Raw genomic sequence first — 20,710 nt, 5'->3', positions numbered from 1 at the left:
GCTCTGTGTATTCACAGAACAAGTGTGGCACAGATAGCTGTGGCACAGGTAGCAGAAACACAAGCTTCTTCATGTTGCCTTGACAGTGTGCCTCAAACCTGATCTCCCAGAACCATGTATCTACAGTCATACCTCCCAGCTCTACCCCTACTTACCAAGGAGCTATGCCCCCTTTCCTGAACTATGCCCCAGTCCTGCAAACACATAACCACGTGAATAACTTTACATGAGTAGAGTTGTGAAGGCACTTAAATGTTTGCAGGATTGGTGGTTTAAGCCAAGAATTTTTAAATTAAGTGCCTAAAATTGGACTCCTAAGTCCATATGTAGGTGCTTGAATAAGTGACCTGATTTTCAAAAGCACTGAACTCCCAGTAAAGACACTACATTTCCAAGCTGAAGGTGCACAAAGAGCCACAGGTAAATGTTTTTGGGCTTCCTTTTTTTAACTTGGAAGGAATAGAAGGAAATGGCCTATTAAAGAACTCCCCAGCTAGTGGATTGTAGCCCACCCAGTGAGAGACACTCCCCAGTGAGAAGGAGCAAAGGCAGTATCTTTGACGTCTTCCCCAAGAAATGAACCTTGATATGGTGAGGATTCAAGTTTGGGTTCACCAACACTGACTGCCCTGGAAAAATCCCCAGTGCAATATTAGGGTACATCTACACCGCAATAAAAACCCCTCAGCACAGAGTCTCAGAGGCCTAGGTCATTTGACTCTGGCTTGGGCTGCGGGGCCAAAAATTGCAGTGTAGATGTTCAAGCATGGGTTTGAGCCTGGGTTCTGAGACCCACCCTGCCTTGGGGTCTCAGGGCTTACCATCTACACTTCAATTTTTAGCCCTGCAGTCCGAGCTCTATTCAGCTGATCTGGGTGAGCCTCAGAAATAGCACGGGTCTTTATTGCAGTGCAGACAAAGCCTTAGTGGAAACAGTGAGGTGCTGTAGAAGAGACTAGAAAACTGTTGTCTCTTTTAATTCTATAATAAAGAAGCTTCATGTTGGTCCTTGGCTGCTGAACAGGACTATTGCAGCCCTATAAATCAATCGAATGAAGGAAACTGATCCGTCTCTTCATGTAAACGCCCTTTTGGTCTAATCGAGTACATTCAGTTTTAAATAAGAACACATGGCAGGTCGGAGGAATTCTAATGGGCTTTAGTATAGCAAGGAACCAGAATAGCATTGTAGAAGAGAGTATGCAATAACAGAGGGACCAATAGTGAGAGTGGCAATTGTAATGACAATTTGGCTCATCATCTCTCTCTTTCAGCCATAGAAGGTCAAATTATCTACTGAACTCTACAAATAGTGTTTTTACAAATGTACCAGTAAATAGGTAGAATCAGCAGCCACCTTAAGTATTCGTGTTGCTTCTGATCAGAAATTAAATGCTTTATGAAGGTTACAAGCAGCTAGAGAAATAATGAAAGTAATTCGCATATTAAGTATCTTGTGCTGCATTATATGCCAGGGAAAGGCAAAATCACAGTTTGCATTATCGGCAGTATGGATCTGAGTCTGATCTTTTTACTGAACCACTTCGTTTGTCTGCCTGATCGCACTGAACTTCTAGTGAACTTGTTGCCGGCTCAAAGAGCCCGAGGCGGAGCAACAGCGGTTCGTTGCCCGGTGTGCGTCGCACTAATTATCACACCAGGGTGGAGAAGCAAAAACCAGGTTTATTTGAGCCCAAAGAAAGGTGCCAGGGAGAAAAGCATTCTCAAATCCTGCACACCCGCGCGCAGGCGGGATCCCAGCATTTATACCCCCCTTGTTTGTGTAAGCCTTTTGTTCGGTTTTCCCCCTCACCCCTCCCTTCCCAGCAGCAGCTACATTAGGCATTACATTTCAGCGTGTTAGAAAAGGTCTCATCCACAAGCTTATCTGTGGCCTTGACAGAACAAACGCATACAGATTTTCCTCCCCCCTCTCTCCCCCTCCTCCCCTGCATCTGCAAGCTGAAATTGCTGACAGTTACACATTTTGCTTGCAGTCTGTTAGCATCTTAGGCTGGTTAAAGTTCACAGCATGGAAGACCTCTGGTTCACTCAGGCCTGCAGTCACAACTTTGGTTTACTCAGGTCTAGTGGCACCAACAATTCCCCCCTTTGAGAATACTCAACAAACTTTTGGCGAGTTTTCTCAAACTTTAAAAACAAAAACAATGAAGCTTTACAGATATATGTACAACTGCTCTTTTGAGCTTAGTCACCCCCAACCCAGGAATGAATGCATGGACAAAAGAGTGGAATGTTCATTTAACAACTAAGGGATTGGGGCACTGACTATAAATCAGGTAGGTATACCAAGTGGTTTAATTTCCCAGATGTCTTGGTGAATAATTTAGTTCCACATGCATCCTCCCCATGGACCCAGCAGGATTCGGTATGTGGAAGCCACACCCACCCTAACCGGTCCATATGCTTGGAAGGAGCACGCTGAATGTCCCCACTTCCATCCAGAAAGTGTCCAAGTATGTCTCCATGACCACAGATCAGATGGTACTCCTGATGCATCTGTAAGGGCAGTGGGCCAAGTCTGGTCTAGATCCCACTGCAATGCCTTCCCAGCCTCAGTGATATTCAATACCATCTCTGTCAGTAACTTCTGGGTCATAGAACTAAGGGCTGAAATGACATGTAACTTACCAACTCCAGCCTGTACTTAAGATAGCTGAGTTTCAAGAATAAGGCTAGTAGCCTTTTCTAGTTGGCCCAATTTCTTATCATGTTCTTGGCTTTTGAGATATTGGCCCTAGCCCACAGGGATCTGCTCAATTCTCTTTCTTTCCAGAGGAAATAACCCAGGCCCTCTGTTGTGCTAATCTAATGGCAGCCCCTTGTGAGCAATCTGGGTATGCAGAAGTGATTTGAAAACTGGATAAGGGCAATGTCATTTAAAATCCAATTAGGGAGGGCAATACATACTGAAGGATTTATCCAAAACACAGGGCACAGCCTGTAGATTAAACCCCAAAATCCAATTAATACCACATTCCCAATCATGGGTCCCATAAATTTCTTCTTGCCAGTGTACAATTCTTTGTTTCTTCACCAGGGTCAGTTCTCAATGTTCTTTTAGTCAGGAATTCCTGGACTTTGGCAATGTCAGTGGAGTGAGTGTTTCTTCTTCTTTCCCAAAACAATTGTGGTTTAGCATCCTACAGGGGAGAGGTTTCCAGCACATATCACCCTGTAATGGCTTTGTTTTTTCTAGAAAAGTCTAAAGGCACAGTTGGTCTGTCAGTGGACAAGGGAGAGGTTGCCAGTACGTCACCTTGTCCTTTTTCCCTGCTGTCCAGAAGCACAGTAGAGCTAGAAGAAGAAATAGGCTAATCATCAGTAGGAAAATTCTTCCGATGTGGAGGGGTCTTTTTGCAGTGAGAATCCTGGGTCCAAGCAGTCAGTCTTTGGCACTTCACAGCAGTGTTGGTAGACAGCAGGACTTGGAAAGGGCCTTTCCAGCGTGGAGCCAAGGCAGTCTTTTGTTGATGGATCTTTATGTAGACCCAGTCTTCTGGTTCCTAGGAGTGGTAGGGCTGCTAGGATCTTTGGGTTCTTTCTTCTTTACCTGTGAGAAAAAAACCTAACACATTGCATTAGTGTCTTTGCAGATTTTACAAATTTTATAGTTGCATGGGCAAATTTAAGTCCCCCCTTTTTCTGGTTTTTAGCCAAGTAATGGTTCTTATACTTATTAGTGCCAAAGGAAGGGCATCTGGCCACTTTAAGTTTGTCTCAGCACAAATCTTGGCCAGTTTATTTTTGGCATGTTAACTATTCTTTTTTTCTTTTCCCATTTTTTTCTTTAACCTATAAAGGAAACTCTTACTTATACACCTTTTGTTAACAATAAACACATACACAGTACATTAGTCTTATTTAATGTATGCCACATATACCCTTTCACTAAAATAACCTTATTACAGAGCTTTAGAACAACAAGCCAGGACAAGCACACCCACTTTGATGAGTTCACTTAATATAACCTCTAGTCCACTAGCTTTCCACCATCCCCAGCCCTCTGGCTAGAAGTCTGAGGTAGCCAGAAGGATCCCATGTACAATATGGGGAGTGGGTTAACTTTCCATGTCCTTGCTTTTAAAGACTGTTAGTATGCAAATTTTAATAACCATTCTAAATTAAAAAATTTGGCTAATAAAGTTTCTTTCTCTTACTCAAGAAAATGTATTAGACTTTAGTATATCACATTTTTCTAATATATCCAAACACTTTGTATTCTAAGTAAAACAAAACAAGTATCTGCATTTCAATTTAACACTGCCACTTGATTTTAAATTAGACCATCCCATAAAAATATTAAACACAACAATTCTGGCCACGAGACAAACACCACAAGACAGAACATAGAACACAAAACATAATTGTTACTCTGTCAGTAAATGCATGATATGTTGAATGCTGTTCAGCTGGCATTAGTTTTCTTTGATTATCTGAAAGACAAAACAAAAGTCTACCCCTTCTGGGCAGTCAATCATTACTTAAAATATACAAATACTCTTGTTAATTTTAGGCAAAACAGGAGAATTACCCCATATTTTCATTGCCTGAATTTATTTACAAACATTTCAAAGACACCAAAAACTTTTCTCTTTAGCATTTTTACAAAGTTCAACTGCTGTTCCCTCCAGCAACTAAAGAGTTAACTTTTCACTTTCCCTTAAAAATCACTTGCTCTCCCCTTAAATCACTTGCTTTTTCCTTCAGCAGCCACTTACCAATTCAAATCACCATTTCAAATATCCGCCTGAGTATTTGAAATTTCCATGCTTATACTCACTTACTCCTTGTTGTCACTACACCCTCAAAAGTTTCCAACCTGTTTTCCTATCTCTCTGTTGCCTGCCTGCCTGGGCCCGATCCTGCTTTTCTCGCTGAACCGTTCCTATCCTGGACACAAACTTATTCCACTACCAGTTTAGCTAGGAGGGTGGGCTTCACAACTAGCCCCCACCCTTTTGGTCTTTTCCCTAAAACATTTTACTCCCAAAACTACTCGAGTCCTCCCTAGTAAGGCTTGCCACCTGGGCAAAAATACATGGCCATTGGGTAAAGGCCATTTACTTAACACACAATCCAAACTCCTAAAGGGGGTCTACCCAGAGACCCACCCATTTGTCTACTGACACTTAAACAGAAAAGAAGATTACACAGAGAGCAGAGAAAATTACAGTCTAAGCCAGATTTTTCCACTTCTATTACATTGTCCGTTACAGGGGGGGCGGGACAGAAAGATCTCAATACAACCTCAGAGCTTCATCGCACACATGGCTTCCACCCTGAGGAATTACGAACGAGAAGTTCAGTTCCGCCCACACACCCAACGCCCAAATGAACAGAGCAGAAAAACAACAGTAACCGGTTAAACAGAATAGAACCAGAACCAGATAGTGCACCAAAACCAGATAGTGTTTCCTTATTCTATTAAGGCTCACCTTTAACCATACAATCCTTATTATATAATACCAACAATACCAAACAAAGCAAACATAAAATAACAAGGGTAAAACAGATAGATGGTGTAAATTCTGCAGGGCTCCCCCATTCTCTATTGCTCACCAAACTGTGACAAATTTCTGTTACCAAATATTCCTCATGTCAGGTGATCAAACTGACACTGCATATAATTAAATTTTAAAGCTTCATTAAAAATAATAAAACAACAATGGAGAGTATTGGGAACACTCCCACATCACTCAGGAAAAATATGAATGCCCCAAGCCTTAAGCCACTTTAATACTTACACATATCCAGACTGGCCACGTCTGTGTATAATGGTCAAAGAAGGGAAATAGGTGGACGGGAGATTATCCTGTATACAGCTTGTCCAGAATTTCCAACATGCTTCCACTCTTGGGATGGCTGTTCTTTTACACCCTGGACTCTCCTGCGGCGTCTCTTTCAGAGATTCCAGTTCAGGTCAGCTGCCTGTGGCTTTTCCAGTGTCACCGAGCCATACCAGCTACAGGGTTGCAGAAGCACACTGTTGGATCTCACTGAACCGTTAAGCTTTGCAAATGCAATCTCAGTTCTGTAACTTGTACTGCCTTTGGTTTGCCTCTGTCTCTATTTTCCACAACCAGCTGGAGCTGAAAGCAGTTTTACTTAGCATAGTCTGTGCTGGTTCTTGACCTTGAACATAAAGCAACTTTTCATCTCTGGGACAAGCTGAATTTCAAATTAACCCGTTCCTAGACAAATTGCTCACACCGTGTCAGAGGCTTTTCTTTGTGATTAAAAGCTCCTCTGAGATATATGATCTTATCTAGATTGAAGATACCTTCTAATGGGCACTGTTTAGATGGATTTTCACGCATGTGAAGATTCCAATTCTCTAAATACCTGCAGGTTTTAGGACCATAATGTATGTACATGTACTATGCTGGGGTACCCTTAGGGGGTGAGGTAGAATTTTTAGACTGTCCTTTACCCATTTTCCACTTACACACACAGAGAGGGTGCCCTGTCCGCTAGCGGCTCATAAACTAAGGATCTCTCCCTACAGGACACTCACACAGGAGAGATTAACGAGGATGACTGACTCTCCTACACCTCCTTTCAGCAAAGAGCGTCGGCTAGTCTCTGGGAGACACAGCGCCGCATACTCTGATTGCATCCAGTGAGATGATCAGACTGTCAGTAGCCCACACGGAAAGGAAGGGGGGGAGGGAAGATGGGTTCACACATTCCTAGACCCAGGCAGCTTCCTCGCCGGACGATGCCAGGCTGAGTCAGCCCACCGTGGGTCGGATCTCCTAAAGATCCACTAGTTACCGGGCTTGCGTTAGACTACTCCTGATCATTAGCAATCGCTTCACAGGGCAGTCTGGGCGTCTTCCAGTAATGAACACTCACACTGGTATACACACACACACACACACACCAAGGCCATTGTTTCCTATTACCACGATGCATTTTATCTTGCTGCACAGTCAGTAAGTTCAGATGGCATGAGCCCAGCAGAGACAGACATTCCCACGGACAGTTCTCCTCCCAGTGCAGCTCTGGGGCATATGATGAGGGATTTTTTACAAGAGCTCTACATACAAACAGCTTCAGAAGCTACCCATTCGCTGACAAAACAGAAATAATTGAAGGATCATGTTGTAATTAAGTGATCCTTCTGGTGGCCACCTTTCCTGGCTCTCTAGCTGATACCGAGGCCAGTCTACTGTACAAAACCTTTTCAGTTTGCTTTTAGTCAATGGATCTGATTCAAACACTCTCCAATTCATCAGAATGCATTCTAAGGGTGTACACCATACCCTGCCTGTACTCTGTTCCTGCCCCATACCTATGGGAAGACACTGGGCGTCCCCAGGTCTTAACAGGCAAACAAAAGGTTAACAGCACTGGACTGTTCCTACCTTATCCACAGGACCGGTTCCTCACCGTCGCCTGCAACAGCTTCTCCACTATCTGAGTGCGTTGCACCGTTGTGTCCTCCAAGGTCAGCCTGACGCGTCTCTGCCGAGGCCCCCGGTAAAGGCACCGGTGCGCGCTGGGCATCGGCTGTGACCATCGTCCACCGGCCATTGGAGGAGTCCGGGCAAGGCACAATTTTGCCTCGAGCCCACCCAGGGACGCCAAAACTGTTGCCGGCTCAAAGAGCCCGAGGCGGAGCAACAGCGGTTCGTTGCCCGGTGTGCGTCGCACTAATTATCACACCAGGGTGGAGAAGCAAAAACCAGGTTTATTTGAGCCCAAAGAAAGGTGCCAGGGAGAAAAGCATTCTCAAATCCTGCACACCCGCGCGCAGGCGGGATCCCAGCATTTATACCCCCCTTGTTTGTGTAAGCCTTTTGTTCGGTTTTCCCCCTCACCCCTCCCTTCCCAGCAGCAGCTACATTAGGCATTACATTTCAGCGTGTTAGAAAAGGTCTCATCCACAAGCTTATCTGTGGCCTTGACAGAACAAACGCATACAGATTTTCCTCCCCCCTCTCTCCCCCTCCTCCCCTGCATCTGCAAGCTGAAATTGCTGACAGTTACACATTTTGCTTGCAGTCTGTTAGCATCTTAGGCTGGTTAAAGTTCACAGCATGGAAGACCTCTGGTTCACTCAGGCCTGCAGTCACAACTTTGGTTTACTCAGGTCTAGTGGCACCAACAAACTTATGTAAAGGAATTCCTCCATATGAACTCTCTCACGTTCATCCTGTGCAAGCTTAGAATATTAGTGATTCGTCACTCAATGGTGCGGGGTGGGTGGGTAACTGGATAGGGAACCTTTAACTAGCCACTAAGCATGGAATTCAAATCCAGCCCAGATATATATAGTGACACAGTTATAACTGTACTATGACAACTGCCTAGTGGCCTAGATAAAAGTTGATGGCTCTCAATCCATCACCCAGTGGATGCACATCACTGGAAAAAAATCACTATCTAATTATTGCCCTGGGTGACAGTCACCTCTGAGAGGCCAAGAGTTCAGTGGAGACGGAGTTCACATTGCCTGTCCAGAGAGGTGGCTTCTCCAATATTAAGATGTATTCATGGTGCCGGGTGGGGAGGGTTGTACTGCCATTGCCAGTGCTGTACTTGTTCTGTGAATAAATAAAGAACCAGGGTGTCAGTACCAACTTCTTTCACAACCTTGGAATTCACAAGCACATTTTAAAAATTAAATAAATAAATAGCATTAGGGACAGAAAATAAGAAAAACAAGAGGCAGTGGGTCTGCACTGGTTTAAAAGCATTTTTTATTGAAATGCATTCTTTGCTCAATGCTTATTTGCTCAGCTATGAGCTTTCCGATAAGTAGATTGAAAGGTTCTCTAATTTCAGCATTGCCTTTTCCTTAAGTACCTCTCTCTAGTAGAATGTTATTGTACAGCATACTCAGTAAATTATAGTAGATATCTACATTCCTCCTACTCTTACAGCAGCAGTGCATTAGAGCTATACATTTTCTCTGATATACTCCTTTGGTGGAAGCATATTAGTGTCTGAACTGTCTTTATCAGGACACTAGCCCTCTTTGTACTGATAGCAATAGACCTGGCAGACCTAAAAAGCATTGCCTGAAACTGTTTTATACTTCACTATACCTGGTCATTATGAAATTTGGAGAGGTATGAAAGCTTGAAATACAAGAAAGTGAAGGCAGGTATATTTAGGGTTTAGAACAGGGGTTCTCAAACTGGGGATCGGGACCCCTCAGGGGGTCGTGAGGTTATTACCTCAGGGGTTGCGAGCTGTCAGCGTCCACCCCAAACTCTGCTTTGTTTCCAGCATTTATAATGGTGTTAAATATATAAAAAAGCGTTTTTAATTAATTGGGGGGGTCGCACTCAGAGGCTTGCTGTGTGAAGGGGGTCACCAGTACAAAAGTTTGAGAACCACTGGTTGAGAACATGACTATTCTTAGTGGAAGGCATGGAAATGTAGTGAAAAGGGCTTGATTTAACCTTGTGTCATGCCAGCTTCTGTTACAGGAGTGCTTTATATCTGGAGATATACATACACATAGTTAATAAATAAGATGCCAGTCAAGAGTATGCAGCATAGTTCCAGGGGTTTGTAGGACAATAAAACTTTTGGCTGTACACTGCAAATGGCTTCCTCTGGCAGACTTATGCATCAGTTCCTAGCATGGCCTCAGAAGTAAATCAGTTTTTAAGCCTTAAATATACTGTTGTGGCTCTCCAGAATCAGTGAGTCATTTCAGCAGTGGCTGTGAGCAGCATTCCCTGCTGCGATACAAATACATGGGTATACTGGTGAAAAGTGGAGCTTCCTCAGGGTCACATGGACAATCTGTTAAGTGGCTGGCTCTAAGACTGGAAAGAAATCATGGTAACTGGAGTGGCAATATCAGCATAATGCAAAATGCTGCTGGTGGAGAATGTTCTTGTTCTGCCAGAAGACCTGCAGTCAATTATTGCAATCCCTAAGTAGACACACATTTTTGCTAGGTGGCGTGTCTGAAGCTACTGATTTATTGCATACTCTGGCTAGCCTTCAGTCCATGGAGCCTTGACTGTATGTTATACCCGATGTCTACTGGTAAAGCCTTGACTGTATGTTATACCTGATGTCTACTGGTAAAACCCCATGAGCAGGAAAAAGTGCAAACAATGATTTTGACTTCTCCAATGACCCTGCTGGTACAGTGGGTGCAAAGTTTGCACCTGCTACCCAAACAAGTTTGAATTGAGTCCAAAATGTAAAATGGCCAGCATTCTTTATAAGTAATGTATATAAAACAGTATTTAGGGTTCCTTCGGAGGTGAGTTTGGTATAAAATGGGTTTTTGGACTTGAAGTTTGCAAAAAAAAGGAGGGGGAAACGATACCTGATTCCTCACTGTTACACTAATTTTTTCACTTGTAAAGACACCGGAAACCATAGAGCCTTATCTGCACCAGAGCGCCTATCAGTTTGATTAGAAATGCAGCTGAACTGAGGGTACTATGCATGGGATTTGTTCCTAAATTCTCTAGTATAGACAGGCCATGGAGTGGCCAAGATTTCTACTTCTCTACAGGTAGGATAATGCCCCGACATTAGGCTTGCCAACTTTGTAATTGTACAAAACCGAACACCCTTCCCCTGACCCTTCCCTGAGGCACTGCCCCTGCTCTGCCCCTTCTTCGAGGCCCCGCCCCCACTCACTCCATTCCCCCTCCCTCTATCACTTGCTCTTCCCCACCCTTCACTCACTCGCTTATTTTCACCAGGCTTAGGATAGGGCCAGAAATGAGGGGTTCAGGTTGCAGCAGCGGGCTCCAGGCTGGGACAGGGTGTTGGGATGTTGGAGGGGGTGGAGGCTCTGGCTGGGGGTGTGGGCTCTGGAGTAGGGGTTCAGGTTGCAGAAGAGGGCTCTGGGCTGGGACAGGGGGCTGGGGTGTTGGAGGGGGTATAGGCTCTGGCTGTGGGGGTGGGCTTGGGTGGGGCCAGGAATGATGGGTTTGGGGTGCAGGAGGGACTCAGGGCTGGGACAGGGAGGTCGGGGTGATAGAGGGGGTGCGGGATGGGGCTGAGGGGTTTGGCGTGCGGGAGGGGGCTCCGGGTTGGGGCAGGGGGTTGGGGTGCAGGCTCTGACTGGGGTCTGGGCTCTGGGGTGGAGCTGGGGGTTGGGGTGCCAGAGGGGGCTCCGGGTTGAGTGCGGGCTCTGACTGGGGTGTGGGCTTTGGGGTGCGGGAGGGAGCTTGGGTGGGGGAGGGGCTTCTGACCTAGGGCAGGGGATTGGGGTGGGGAAATACAGAAAGACCTGGATTTTAACACACTCTTTCAGCCCCGTTTCCTGCTAGACTGATGTTGAGCTAATTTGCCTGATCATTGTGGATGAGTCCAAATCGTGCTAAATTATTTTCAAAACCACAGTCAAGACTACAAAACTGAAATACATACAGACTAAGGGCTCCCTGCTCCCACTGGAGATGAGGATGATTGCTCAGTACCACATGGGATCTGGCCCTAAACTAGCTTCCTCCTAGCATCACGTATAGTGGGTTTTTTAATGTTTAACGTAGCTTTACCTTCCACTAACCGGCCAACTGTGTTCAGAACCAGTTTAAGGGGAATTGTGGTAAACTGAGCTAAAAGGCGCTTGTTTAGTTTATAATCTCTTCTCTCATGAAAGATCAAACAGGGCCCAATCCTCTTGTGGTGTAAATCAGCATAGCTCCTTTGAAGTTGATGCCCATTTACGTTAGAGCTTGACCATAGTCTTTGCTTAATTATCTGGATGAAAAATGAGAGTGTTTTTCCCGTGAACCTTGAGTTAATCCCCTGGATTTTGTGCATATCAGGCTCAGAATGAAAAAAAAAAAGTCAGTAAACATACAATAGGAATTAGAATGGGATAGGAATTTGTACTAAAAAGGCATATGGTTTGACCACTGACTGCAGCAAACGGATAGTGGGGTAATTTCCATATAATGTATTCCATCCTGATTAAGATGATGATGATGCCAGTGTAGATATGGGACCTCAGTGCATGCCTTCAGCTAGTGATGACTTCGCATCTTTTATTTGTCTTATAGGGCAAATACTGCTTGTCTTACATACAGTCCCATTGAAGTAATTGGCATAGGGTGAGCAAGATGTAGCCCTTTATGGGCCATCAGTGATAGGTTAAATAAAGAAGAGTTTTATGTAATGGTGAAGGAATAAGGCTTTGAATAGAAAAGAGGTAAATCATATTGGGGATCCATGCATGGCACTGCGTTAACGCGGGGACTGCATTATAGCGGGGACTGCGTTAAAATTAATTGCAATTAAAGTAATTACATTTGGGATCCATGGCCACGACCGTGTTATATGCGAATTCATGCTATATAGACACATGTTCTAGCGAGTGTCCGGTGTACTTCTTTCCGGGCAGTTTTCTTTAGGCAGGTGTGTGTGTGTAACTTGTCTCCCCCCCACCCAATGCCTTGAGTCCAGTTCTGTCTTAAATATTGTAACTTTTGTATAGTGTCCCAAATATCCAGTGATGGATACCATGGAAATTGGTAAATTGTCGATATCGAAGAACAAAACTGGTTAAAGAGCAACTGCAGAGATGTAAACGTTTGGATAGAAAAATGACCGTTATGTTAAATACTTCTTCAGTATTTGTTTTCAAAAGATCTTTGTGTTGTTTTAAACTGTGCAAAAGGGATGATCAGTGTGACTACTCTTATACAGCGTATTTGAATATGCTTACTAATTTAGGAACCAAAAAGTCTATGTGGAACAGCTATATCAGATCAAGCAAAGCACGTAACAGTGCCTGTCCCATGATTTATTGTAAGACTCCTGCATGCTGCATCATTCAACAGGCATTTGAAACCTTCTGAAAGAAAAAAAAAATAAGAGCAAGATTTCAATCCTAGTATAACTAGTGCTTTGGAAATGTTTGCCATTAAATTATTTATTTTTTGTGTTTCTCTCTTACAGCATCAAGCTCTTGGCCGTGCAGGAGCTGTTCGATAGAGATGCTTTGGAAAAGGTATTTTTTTAACCTTTTATACAACAACAATAAAATGTATTCAAGCTCAAATCTTTTAATGTCAGCAGGGTTTCCAAACTTCATGTGAAATCAAAGAGCATAAAACATAAACAAGTCGGACTTCTTTTCAGCTTCACAATACATAGAGTCAGAGGGACAACATTTGTTCCAGACATCCTATTTGTTGTCCACTCAATTTGCAGCTGCTATAGCCTGCCCTGCATTCATTTCCTAGGATCAATATTCTAGAAATACTAGGAGATATAGAACGAATGTGTGTAGAGAACTACCTCAGTCCTGAACAACAGGAACAACCCTTGGTATTGCGTGCAGAGGGCCAGCACAAGTTGTGTCTGTGTCTTGAGCTATGTTTTTGCACAGGGTGAGTTTCACAAAGGGCCTTAACCACACCTCTTTAAGTCAATGGGAGTCATTTCATTGGCTTCAGTAGACTAAGAGCAAGATTTTTGGTTAAGGGCATCAAATATCTGATCCTTCTTTCTTTTTATACACCCACCCACCCATTATATATATAACAAACAAGCATATGATGTTTTTGTTGCTGTTGTTGTTGTTTCTGGTGGTGGATCTACTAGGGTCCCTCTTTGAGGGTCAGTGGACTTTTAATTCCACATGTCTTTGGCAGACCTCTGTTTACCTTTTGGCAAAATGCCTCCTTAAACAAGACCTTGCAAGAAAGGGTGACCTCAGTGTAGTGTGACTGCCGAAGAGACCATTGTTTGTAGCTTTGCAGGAAGCTCTTCATAAAAGCTCAACATAAGAAAAATGATGTTTCTAAATAGAGCTCTGTGACTATTTTATATCTGCTTTGATACTATGCCAGGCTTAAAGAATTAAAAAGGCCAATTTATCCCCCTGGAAAATAACAGTGTTGTGTTATATACGTACAGGAACATTTTGCACTCCCCATCCTTCTCTTTTTAATGTTTTTTTTTTTAAGCACACGTCACTAGAATAGTGATCTCTGTGCTATCTACTTAGAGTTCCTCTGTGGAATATGCAACTCATGTTGTCTTTTAAATCGCTATATAATCCTATAGTGTTGTAGAAATAAAACAAAATACTAAATATCTTTTACTAATCTATACACCTTAGATTTCTTGTATCTAAAGGTGCTTGGATGGTTTTTTTTAAGCTAGCTGAGTTTAAGAACAAAAGTGTTTTTCCTTTAATACGTTTTCTGGCCTTTGTCACGTCATCTTACTGGGTATTCACTAATATATTTTCTTTAACTTCAGAAGCCTAATTTTTCATTTCTTCATACAGAATCCTGTGTTGATTTTTAAAAGAAGGGTGAGATATAGTATACTTACAAAGGTTTTATGTGAACATCTGTGGAGGAGGAGGAGAAGAAGAAAGAGCTCCCCCTCAGTCCGACAGAGACCTGTGCACATGCTTAAGTTTGCACATGGTGGAGTAATCCCATTGAAGGCAAAGTCTCATGGAAGTGTGTAAAGTTAAAGATGTGCATAGGTCTTTGCAGAATCAAGGCCTAGATATGGGAAAACAACTGATTAGGCAATAACTATTAACAGGGTTTTGTGTCTTTTTAAAAAGTTTTATCTGGATTTTGGGGAGATGCTCATGAAAGTGAGGGGCTGACAGCACTGCCTTGACTCACAGAACGGGGGTAGGAGTTAGCAGTTTCTCAAGCTATGAACATAGCATCTCCTTGATGGTGGTAGAATCAAAACAGCCTGTGATAGCCTGACTCAGTATGTCTGGTTTTGACACGCACTCCTTTAAACACAAGAAAAAGAGCAAGATAAAGATCTAACTGTATATTTAAATTATTTACCTTTATATTTTGATTTTTCAAGAGCAAAAGTTGGGTTTGTTTTTTTTTAATCTCATCTTTACTTATGTTCATTTACTTTTTGCATTTTTCCCAGCTTGGACAATAAATAGATTGGTCAGTTTTACTTTCAGGTACTCATAGACTAGAACAGTGCTGCAACATATGGGGCTTCGTACAGTGTGAAGAAATATTTGTTTTTTATTAAAAACAAACAAACCTGTTATTAGAATTAAATAATAATAATGGAAACATTTACACTGTTCTGAGGGTTTGTAGCAGTTTAATTTTAGAAACTGGCCAAATTTGGCCTGACAATGCCCTTTTAAGCCAAAAAATCTGCCACAAGGGTCTGCTTGAATTTTAAGGATTACTTGGGAACCCAGCCAGGAGGTGAAATTGTCTGGATTTAGCTAGAGCAAGTTGGCTAAGTATTGCAACCCTTACTCACACTTGGTAGCAGTTTTTTCACTTGACTTCAATGGGACTGTTGACACAAGTAAATGATACTGAATGTGAGTGAGAATTATAAAATTGGACTCTAGGAGAAATATGGGCCATAGCCTGCTCCTATTGAAATCAGTAGAAGAATTGTTGTTTTCAATGGAACATTGCCCTGTCATTGTGTCATATAAGAAGAGCGAGTCCTTAACCAAGAATTTCCCCCAGTGAGCCCCTACTACAACTCAAATCCAGACAGAGAGAGACTCTTAAGGCAAGCCCATTTGTTTTCCTTTTGGCCCCAGTCCATCAGAACACTTTGGCTCATGTCTAACTTTAAGCACGTAAGTAGTCTCATTGATTCAAGTAGAATTCACATGCTTAAAGTTAAGCATGTGCTTAAGTGCTTTACTGGATCCTTAGTAAGTTCTAGCTATAAGAAACATTTTGTCATATCTTAAACCTCCAAATCTGTCTGTTTCTCCCTTATTCGGCCTCAGCTTAACCTCATCTGTCACAACAGTGCTGCTTATTTGGCAGTATAAACTGTAGAACTCACAGTCCTTTGTTTTGAAAAGCGCTTCTATCTTTTGTCATATACAGGCACATATGGGGAAATCATGAGATGATTGGGTGTGGTAGAAAGGTTTTAACAAAATGAATTGTTGATGGTTGCATTGCTCATGATTGGCAAAAGTGCTTAGAGGATTTGAACTTTGAATGAAACCCTGGAGGAGACTGGTTAACTGGCAGAGCACATGTGAGCTGTTTAAAGGTATGTGATAAATCCAAGGTATCACATAGCTCTCCAGTGTATCACATGGATATCACCACCGCTTAGGCATGGTGTGGGGGTGTGTACTAGCTACCTTATCTAAATTTTAAATATTACAACAGTAATTGTATACAGTCCCTAATTAAAGATGAGTAACTCTTGGCCAGTTCACGTTAAATAAATATAGGGAGAAAAAATATCCCCTTAAGGGAAATCTGCTCCTTATGGTTTAAGAAGAAATCTGTTTAGGTAGTCAGAAGATTGAACTGCACAGCCAGCCAGGTGACATTCCAGCCCAGCTCCTCTTTTTATGTTCAAACCCATGAGCATTTTGCTGTTCACAGCAAATACGCCAAAATTACTGGGCTGTGCTCATTGGTGCTTTGAAGCCAACAGAACATGCAGGAAGAAACCTCCCTGGAACTTTTCTACCTCTGTTTATAAAGCAAACAAACGTCACACACACATTCTCATGATGGTGAAAAGACTAACCTACCCCTCCAAAAACAAAGATGCCACTAGTAAAAAAAAAAAAAAAAAATCTGGGCCAGATCCTCAATTGGTGTAAATTAGCCCAGCTTCATACACCAGCTGGCACTCTGGCCCTCTATGTGTTAACAATGAAATGCTGGTATACTCTCTGTGTTAAAAATGCTTCAGAGCTCCATTTTCCCAGTAAGACATGTTTTACCACACTCACTGCAATGCAGATCCACTTTTTGCGGTTGACTGGACTAGTCAAATCCTGAAGCAGACACAGTTATGTGGATTGTATGGTAGTTCCAAGGCCATACAGAGGCCCTTGCATAGTTTTTAAATTTATTTTCCCCCCAAAAGAACATAATTTAGGGCATGTGTATGTTATGGGACTGATCTAAAGCCAACTGAAGTCAATGGGACTCCCATTAATTTCAGTGGACTTCAGCATTTAAATTAGATGACATTGGCATGTGGTTGTCATCATCACTGGTGATTGCTATGTGTTTTGTTTTGTTTTTTAAAATCTCCTTAAAAAGCCTCTCTGGAGTTCAGTAATATCAATTTTGATCCTTTTATTTTATCCTTATTAAGATTATTTCCAGTTCCATGTTGATATTTTGCCAAATATTTTCCCAGTTGGCTCTGAGATGTTAATGATGTTGGGGCCTTGATCCCATTTTTCACTGAGATTTTGTAAGCCTGTAGTGTAGAATACTATACATATTGTAGGGCATTCCTTTCCTAATTGTGTATTAGTAAGCTTGCCTATCTGCTGATACACTGGATTGTGTGAGAAAGGACTCTGGTATTTACACTGCAGATATGTCAGGGTTGCCAGTTTCTTGTCAACTGTTAGGCGTTTTACATCTTAAGATAGTGTGGTCTGTTCAGAAGTCTTTTGAAAGTGTAAGGTCAACTGGAATGTATGGATGGCTTAGAAATGAATTGTCTAGCCTGGAATGAGTGATGTTCTTGAGGGGCTTACCCAGGCTGGAGTGAGAACTGGGTTCATGTACAGTGGAGTTCTTACTAGAGTTAATATCCAGTGGACTTGATAGCTGGGTTAAGCAGAGGTATGTGCCTGTTCTCTAAATGTCAGCATCCTTTCTACTCTGACATTTTGTGTGGGGATGTACGTGGAAAGCTAAATGATAGAGAGATTAATCTGGTAGGTCCTTTTCCTCCAGGCAGCCCTGTCTCCCCCCCTCCTCCCCAAATCATATGAAGGAGATGGGGCTGTTTCAGAGATAGGGCTGTTCCTTTTCCCATAAAAAGAACATAAGGACCTCCATGACTTTAAGATTAAGCTAGATAAGTTTATGGAGGAGATGGTATAATAGGATAACGGGCTTAGTCAATAGGTCAATTAAGTGCCAAACTGGTACTTAATTGGGTCAAATTGGGTCAATGATATGATATTCTTAACCTCTTTCAGAGGGTATGGCTGGAGAGTCTTGCCCGCATGCTCGGGGTTCAGCTGACCGCCATATTTGGGGTCGGGAAGGAATTTTCCTCCAGGGCAGATTGGCAGTGTCCCTGGAGGTTTTTCGCCTTCCTCCGAAGCATGGGGCAGGGGTCGCTTGCTAAAAGAGTGGGTAGATCGGCTAATGTGGCCTGCATCTTGCAGGAGGTCAGACTAGATGATCATAATGGTCCCTTCTGATCTTGAATTCTATGATTCTATGATTCTATGATCTTGTTTTAAAACATGTAGCATTTATCTGCATTGATGACAATCCCAAAATCCAAGTAATTCATAGGATATATGTTCATTATTCTATTTTCACCCTACTCCGCAGTGAGCAGAGTAGTTTGGGTCATCTTTGTGCACTTCCGTTTGTATTGTGATGTGATCCAAATTTAAGTGGAACCAGGTTGAAAAGTGGGGCACACATCTTTTATGCCCACTTCTTTGCCAGTGTGAAACAGTAGACGTTGGGATCGATATTTTGGATCCTCCCAGTAGGTGTGACCATTCCTGTTGATGCAGAATCCTGATACAGACCCACAGAGGAGTCAGTGAAATACAGTGGGTGTGGTGTTGAGCAGGCTGGTTTATTTACCATAACACTAATGTCAACCGCATAGCAACTGATACTACATTCTGTTTGCTTGATAGAAATGCCTTTAAGTATCGGGTGCTGCATATTAGCATTGCCTGGCGTTCCAGGGAAAGATCCAGAGGATGGGAGAAAAGAGGCAACTCTGTTGCATTCCCCTTTCTAGCTGTACAATTATTATTGCAGTTTGCAGGGGATTTCAGGCACTTCTAACATATTTTTAAAACGCTGAGTTGTGCAGTGCTGTCTCTGCAGTAGTGTTCTGTGGTCTGCAAAGCGTACTGATAGGCAGACATGTTTAACAAGAAACTATTTTCAGTGTTCTTGATGCAATACAGTATTTTCTCCTGACATTATCTGCACGTACTTTGACAACCTCTGTTGAGTTATTAGAATGTCAGCTGGGGGTGAGGGCTTTTTTGTTTTTTGTTTGGTCTACTTTTGAGTAGATTGAGACAGATCAGTGTTTAATCATGATTAAACACATTGTAATCACTGTGCTTTCTAAATCCCTTTCAGAGCAAAGCAGATTTTTTGTGTGTGTGTGAAAGGACTGTTAAGCAGTAAAGGGTTGTTCAGTGTTTGAAATACAGCTCATGTTTCCTATTTGCATGTTTAAGTACAGGCATGTCAGTTCTTGTGTACATGAATACTCCAATATGTACGAGTCTGTGTATGCATGTTTATGTGCGTGTGTGCATATATATGGTGGGACAAACAGAACCTTGTATAATCTGTCTGCTGCCCTCATTATGATAGTATCTGGCCACCTCACAATTATTAATGAATTTATCCTTAAAGCATCCAAAAGGGGTAGGGAAGAATTATTATCCTAATTTTATAGATGAGGAATGGAGATGCACAGAGATTAAATGACTTGCAAAAGGTCACCCTAGAAGTCTGGCTGGGTCAGGAATTGAATCCAGGTCTCCTGAGTCCGGTTCAGTGTTTTAACAACAGTTTTTTCCCTCATGGACGTAAATGTTATTGATTTCAGCAGGAGGTGCCCCTGCTTAGACTAGGACTGAATTTAGTCCAGTATGGCATCTTCATGTGCATATTTTTCTGAACTGTTAATGGGAGTCCTGACTAATAAGGGCCACAGGACTGATGCATTTGTCCCCAAACTCTGTAACTGATAAATAATAGTATTTAATTAACACAAATCAAGGGTTGAGCCCTGGGTTAGTTAAGAAATTGTAAATATTGACTATGCTTAAAACTTGGCTTTTTTGTTAATCTGTTTTCACATATTTATGCTCTCTATAGTGATGCAGGGAGGCAGCATTGCCTAGTGGTTTGAAAATAGGAGGAGGTGCTAAAAGACCTGGGACGCTAGTTCTGACTCTGGCACTGACTTACAGTGTAACCTTTAACAGATCATTTTACCTCTCTGTTTGCTTCCCATTCTGTAATGTAGGGAGAATAATATTTAATGAGCCTATTTCACCAGGATATTAAGGCATAATCACTTAGTGTTGCTGAAAAGTGTTTAGCTCATTAGCTGGAGGGCACTATGTAATTGAGAAGTATTATTTATTTATACTAGCACATGAATAACCATTGCCCTTTATACCACAGTTAAAAGGTATTGAAGAAATGTTTGCTAGATAAAATGTGCTGCTATTTTGTGTCGAGGATCTGAGGTGGGATTTTTTCTCCCATAGGAGTCAAGGTGACCTCAGATAGTGCATTTTCCACATGTCAAAGGGAGAATGTATCTTTTAGAATACTACTAAAATTTAGCAAAAATTCTTATACATACTTAAACTTTTTAAAGTTACATAACAATTCCAGACGAGACTATGTAACTGTGCTATAAAAGACCCAAAGCCTCTACACGCGTATTGAATTTATACTTGAATCATTTTCTCTCCTGGAGTAAAATGCTATTCAGTGTGAGTAAAGAAATTATAATCTGACCCTTAAGCATCTGTACTTTCTCATCTTACTTTCTCATTGTCAGTTTAGGCCTGGGAACAAGAACATAAGACATTATGATCTACATTATCAAAATGGCCTGTGACAAGGCTGCAGACAATTTCCTGAGTTTAATACTTAAACACTTCTTATAGAAGTAAAATGCAAGAGCAGTGAGCCAGTGCAGGAGAGAAGTGTAAATCCAAAGTGCTGGAGAGTGCTGAAGGCATTTCTGAATGGTGCCATACTTC

At 42.2% G+C, this 20,710-nt stretch overlaps 1 protein-coding gene across 1 annotated transcript in view; it reads left to right on the top strand.

Moving 5' to 3' along the window:
• The window catches only part of EEPD1 (endonuclease/exonuclease/phosphatase family domain containing 1), a 91,768-nt gene that overhangs the window by 37,186 nt on the left and 33,872 nt on the right, over positions 1-20,710 (top strand). Inside the window, exon 2 of the mRNA XM_045007311.1 lies at positions 12,916-12,967. Coding sequence (XP_044863246.1) covers positions 12,916-12,967 — 52 coding nt within the window. The remainder of the gene's footprint in view (positions 1-12,915; positions 12,968-20,710) is intronic.

This window comes from Mauremys mutica, chromosome 2 (genome assembly GCF_020497125.1).
Source record: "Mauremys mutica isolate MM-2020 ecotype Southern chromosome 2, ASM2049712v1, whole genome shotgun sequence".
In the NCBI taxonomy this organism is placed as follows: Eukaryota; Metazoa; Chordata; order Testudines; family Geoemydidae; genus Mauremys; species Mauremys mutica.
This window is presented reverse-complemented; position numbering and strand designations above follow the sequence as displayed.